The 6176-nt window shown below is 28.8% G+C and overlaps 1 protein-coding gene across 1 annotated transcript; it reads left to right on the plus strand.

Moving 5' to 3' along the window:
• Positions 1-490: 490 nt before the first annotated feature.
• On the plus strand, positions 491-1742 carry LOC112035017 (transcription factor bHLH52). Its single transcript, XM_024067842.2, has 2 exons — positions 491-1177; positions 1530-1742. Exons 1-2 carry the CDS (start codon positions 491-493, stop codon positions 1740-1742), a joined length of 900 nt encoding a protein of 299 aa, XP_023923610.2.
• The last annotated feature ends 4434 nt before the right edge of the window (positions 1743-6176 follow it).

Consider the following 6176-nt stretch of genomic DNA (forward strand, 5'->3'; position numbering starts at 1 on the left):
AGGTCTCCTGCAATTCAACAAACCACACACAAACAAAGACAGTATCTTCTAAGGTCTCTCTCTCTTCTCTCTCTCTCTCTCTCTTTGTGTGTCTATGTCTGTTGTCTTATTATCTTTCTTTTGATTTTAGATATCATTGAAAGAAAGATTGTCTTTGTTATTGCACTCTCTCTCTCTCTCTCTCTCATGGGCTTTACAGTTTCTTATTTTTAACTTTACTAACTGCTTTTGTAGCTCCACTTCGTCTTTTTCTCCTGCTATGGTTTCATTCTTTTGAGGACTAATTACTAATTATTGCAGTATTTAAGTATTTAAGTAGTAGTTATTAGACTATATTTAACTAGTACATAAAATGAAAAACCGTATTTGAGCTTGGTAATAATTACACTTCCTTTGTTTGCTTCATATTCCAATAATACAATATTTCTTTCAGGTCACATTCTAATGATTTTTTGTGTTTTTTTTTTTTCCCCCTTAGATTCTCATTTCCATGGCTTTAAGCTTTTGCTCCAACTGGGACATGACCAGTTTCCAACCAGAGCTAGCAGCAGACCTCCTCAGCTTTGACTGCAATTTAGCTCTTGCACAAGAAAATTACCAGCTTGGTTCGCATTTCGAGCAGCCCGATGAGTCATCCTTGTATCATGTAGACAGCTACACCAATCTACTCCCATACTTCTCTGCTGCCCCATCAGATAACTTGATCTCCTCCGGCGTCCACTCACCGGAAATGTTTTTGCTGGATGAGTCCTACTCCTACCAGTACCCAAAACGCCAGAGAACTAGTACTTATGGTGGTGGAAATTCAAATTATTACCACTCGAATTTCACACCTGGTTTCTATGATGGGTATGTTCCAAATCCTAGTGATTTGGTACCCGAGTCCATGCCAGAAGTTATGGCTCAATTTCTAGTATCATCAAGTAATTATGGTTGTGGAAGTAGTACTAGTAGTCCTCAGAGTAGTGTGAAGAAACCCATGAAAGTGAGCTTGTCTGCTCAAAGTATTGCTGCACGTGAAAGGAGAAGGAAGATAACAGAGAAGACTCAGGAACTTGGGAAGTTAATTCCTGGTGGGCATAGGTTGAACACTGCTGAGATGTTCCATGCTGCTTTCAATTATGTCAAGTACTTGCAGGCTCAAGCTTCAGTTCTTCAACTCATGGGCTCAATTCAGGTCTTTTTCATTTCTTTTCAATCTTTTAACTTTCTATTTTCTTTTTGTTTTTTTGTTTTTTGGGGTTAACGTATTTTTATTTTATTTTAAATTTCATATAATTTTTTTGACAATTAATTAGTTCCATGGCAAGAATTGAAATTCACATAGAATAGTTTTGTGATAGAATAACTGAAATGTTGGTTTAACACTTTAACTTACTGATTTTCCTAGTTTTAAGCTACTGAACCGAAAATAATTAATAAATCAGGTAGGTGTTACTAGTTTTTTTGTATTCTTTAATGAAAAGAAATCTAATTATGCCCAAAGTCAATTATATAAAGCCCTTAATTAGTGTGGTTTGTACATGCAGGAAATAAAAGAAGAACCAATCACCAATTATTCAAGAGAAGAACTCCAGGCTCTAATTGCATCACCAATTATTCAAGAGAAGTTGTCCTCACAGGAGAAGTGCTTGGTTCCAAAAGAATTTCTTCAAATTCTAGCTGATGATAAAGAAGTCCAATTAAAGCCATTTATCGTCAAGGACATTGATCAGTTGCTGCAAACCAAAACCGATGGCTGACAGTGATCACATTGATTAATTTGCTTGTTAGTGTAGTTTTATTTTTGTTTTGCGTTTTCCTTTCATTTTTTGTTGTACTTTTTTTCTTCCTAGTTTCTAGTTTTACTAGTAGGTGGTAATATGTAAATCACTTTCTTGTAAATTTCTCTTTTCCAAGAAATGAATTACTGCTTTTTTTCATTCCTTTCCAGTTGCAAAATGAACTTTTAATACTAAACCAATTGTACTTTTAAATATAAGTGTTTATCACCAAAATCCAAACCAAGGCAGGGTTTAAAATTAGAACACCATTGAGAAGTACTACTTCTTTCAAAGGTGGAGGTCAGGTCCATCCATGGTTCAATTAATCATGGATGTGGGATTTGTTGGATTATAAGTTAATCAATCATTTGGTTTTCAGAAGAAGAAGCCGATTCAAAACGATAAATTAAACTTTAATTTCATTACAAGGGATATGTCAAATTGTCAATGACTACCATGTTTTGTGAATGGTCTTTTAGAGAAGGATGAATTCACACAAAATGACAAAATTCTCTGCGAAAGGAATGGGACAATTCAACATAACCATGGACACATATCTGAATGCCACTCCTATTCAATATATTCTTATTTGAATAATCCTGATCCGGAATAAAAATTATTCGCCTTATTTCAAGTGTTTTACTTTATATTATACTAATCACAATTTATTATACATTCCATATTTTTTTTCATAAAAAGAAGATACAGGCACAATATATACTATAATTAATAGAACATAAAATTGAATATTAGTAGAACATAAAATCAAATATTAAGAATGAGACAAAAAATTATATTCATTCTGACATAATTCTGTTCTATATTAACATTTATATTTACCTCATGTTTAAAGTGTGTAATTCTAACACATGTACCTAACCGGAAGAGTAATAACGTCTTTTTCTATATCCTTTAACACCACCACCCCGCCAAAACAAACAAACAAGAGAATTACATAAAATCTAGTAATGTTGGGACGGCACAGAAGGCGTCAAAATTATTTCATCATTTAGCCTCAAGCAAAAAGAAAGTTAATAAGAATAGTACAATAATAGAATTTCAATCAAATCAATCACATTTATTAATCAATAATTATTTCTGACGTTAATAATGTTTGTACTATATAATAAGACTCGCTCAATTAAAGATCTGTTTGGTAATGTTGTTTTAGTGACGTTATTTAAGTGTTGTGAAAATATGTATGGGTGAAAAAGTGTTAAAGAAATACGTGTTATGTTGTTTAAATAATAAAAATTGTTGTTTAAACAACACAACCAAACAAACCCTAGATTTCCTTCTCAAAGATGTATGCAATTGCAGCAAATAGCTCCTCCAATCACTTTCAAGACGTGCACACAAAGATTGTTTATCTACAAACTAGTTTGTAGCCAATGACTACAATTCTCACTAAAAAAACTAATATGACTACATATTTGAACTATTGGATTGCTAATTCTTTATGTTCTTCACAAGCATGTCAAATTCCATTCCAATAAAATGTTATTTACTATTTAATCTATAAACTTGTTTTTGTGCGTATATATATATATATTGAGCAATCATTATGGAGTAGATATCATAGATTGAAATTATATCATATCAATTAAATATATATATATATATATGTTATTTAAAATAAGATTGTTTATGTACAAACTAGATTGTAGCCAATTCAAAGATGTATGCAATTGCAGCAAATAGCTCCTCCAATCACTTTCAAGACGTGCACACAAAGATTGTTTATCTACAAACTAGTTTGTAGCCAATGACTACAATTCTCACTAAAAAAACTAATATGACTACATATTTGAACTATTGGATTGCTAATTCTTTATGTTCTTCACAAGCATGTCAAATTCCATTCCAATAAAATGTTATTTACTATTTAATCTATAAACTTGTTTTTGTGCGTATATATATATATATTGAGCAATCATTATGGAGTAGATATCATAGATTGAAATTATATCATATCAATTAAATATATATATATATATATGTTATTTAAAATAAGATTGTTTATGTACAAACTAGATTGTAGCCAATGGCTACAATTCTCACTAAAAAATTAATATGACTACATATTTTAAAATTTTAACTATTGGATTGCTAGTTCTTTATTTTCTTCACAAGCACGTCAAATTCCATTCCAATAAAATTTTATTTACTATTCAATCTATAAACTTATTTTTGTGCATAATTTGATATTCTAAAAACTTGAAATTTAAACATTTTATTAATGACATATCTATTGATCGTTGATATTTTGGTAACTTTCAAGCATGAAGAGAGAAAAATGTAATCCAATGGTAAATTTAACAAAATTAAAATTAACAAAAAAAAATATTATGCAAATTGTAGCCAAACTTTGTCATTAATTTTGTCACATTTGGCTTCTACACTATCTGTTATTGGTATCCAAATATTTCATATTTCTTGACAGTAAAACTAGAAAATAGTTTAAAGGTAGTTATTTATTCAGCAAAAAAAAAAAAATTTAAAGGTTGTGGTGAATTTTACCAAAGTCTACTGAACCTTTTATCTGATACGAGAAAAGTTTACCAAATTTGTTAATAACCAAATTTTCAGAAATTGCAACAATATATACACTTGAGTATGCACTTATATTTTCATAAACTTGTCTCAGTAACAATGTCCCCAATCATCGGACCATTTCTAATGATTTTAGAAGTCCTAATACTCTCAACCCCATAGAATGTTGCATGTTAATAGGATTGATGACTACTTTTTTTTACGAAAATTATTAATCATCGTATTTTTTGTTTAAAAAAATGTAAATTAGCATTTGTGTATCAATTGTTTTTAATATAAATGGAAACAGTGATAAGTTGTCCCATATATTTGGTTGCAAACCCTTTTGTGGACCAAATGATATGTATGTATGTGTGTGTGTGTGTTGCAAAATTCATCTAATTACTAGTTTAACATGCTCTACTTTGCTCAAAATGTAAATTTCTCCATAAAATCATTTATTTTACTAAAATTTTAACTTAATGAGTATTGATACAATTAGACCGAATGTTAAATGTGTTGGTATGAGCATAAATAAATAAATAAATAAATAAAAAATATATATATATATATATTTAATCATATTTTAAAGCTCATGTTTATTGTTAAGTAGATGTTGATTTTTCAAAATATATTTTAACTAGTTGCTAACCTGTGCAATGCACAGGATTGTTTTAAAAAAATTATGTATATTTACTAGCTAATAGATATACATATAAATAATGAACAAAAAAAAAAATCATTTATCATTATTAAATTTGAAGGATATGTTTATGGTTAGTTTTATGTTTATATGTACTATGATTAATAAAAATAAGAAATACTTATTAGTGAGTTGGTACTTCTATACTCTATAGTTTGATGTAACTGTAAAAGTTTGAATTTATTGGTACACATGTTAAAGTTCACTTATTTAAATATTCACGTTTAAATTTAGTTTGTCGTTCAGAAAATCTATTATTATTTTTGTAAAACACAAACAAAAAGTATTAAAGATAATGTCAAATAAATACAAAAATTACTTTTGTCACCTTTGGCTTCTACACTATCTGTTGTTGGTATCCAAATATTAGATATTCATTGACAGTAAACTAGAAACTTGTTTAAAGGTAGTGGTGAATTTTACTAAAGTAGAGTTTGTTGAACTTTTTATCTAATGAGAGAAAAGTTTTCCAAATTTATTAATAACCAAATGTTCAAAAATTGCAACAATATATACAGTTGCGTATGAACTTATATTTTCTTAAGTTAATCTATCTATCTATCTATCTATCTATCTATATATATATATATGGGTTGGGTTCAAATTATACCTAGTGTAACTCTAAGCAATATTACACCACCCAATAACTTGTTATTGAATTAATATTTTGAAAATCTAACTGTTGAATTACATGTTTTATATGTTCTTAACATGCATGCCAATTTTCACATCAATCGGATATTATTTACCATTTGATCTATAAACTCATCGTTTATGCATTATTTTAAATTAAAAAAATTTGAATTTTAACAATTGATTGATGACATGACTATTAATCTTTGATCATCTTGAAACTTTGCAAGCATGAAGAATGTACGAAGATAATGTAATCTAATGGTGAATTTGTCAATATTCACATCCAATTAAAAAATATTGAGTGGTGTAACATTACTTAGAGTTACACCAGGTGTAACTTGAACTCAACCCTATATATATATATATATATATATATATGTATATAGGTAAAATTAAGAGAACATTCAATTAGGATTTGAAATTATTATCCAATTTTGTGTCAGTATTTAAATTTATGTGGGACTACACCATAATTATCCACTTAAGTGTCATGTATCCACTTAAGTTTTTTAATTTTGTGCCAAGTGAATTAATGATTGCAA

Source organism: Quercus suber, unplaced genomic scaffold (genome assembly GCF_002906115.3).
Source record: "Quercus suber isolate HL8 unplaced genomic scaffold, Cork oak 2.0 scaffold_88, whole genome shotgun sequence".
Classification (NCBI taxonomy): Eukaryota; Viridiplantae; Streptophyta; class Magnoliopsida; order Fagales; family Fagaceae; genus Quercus; species Quercus suber.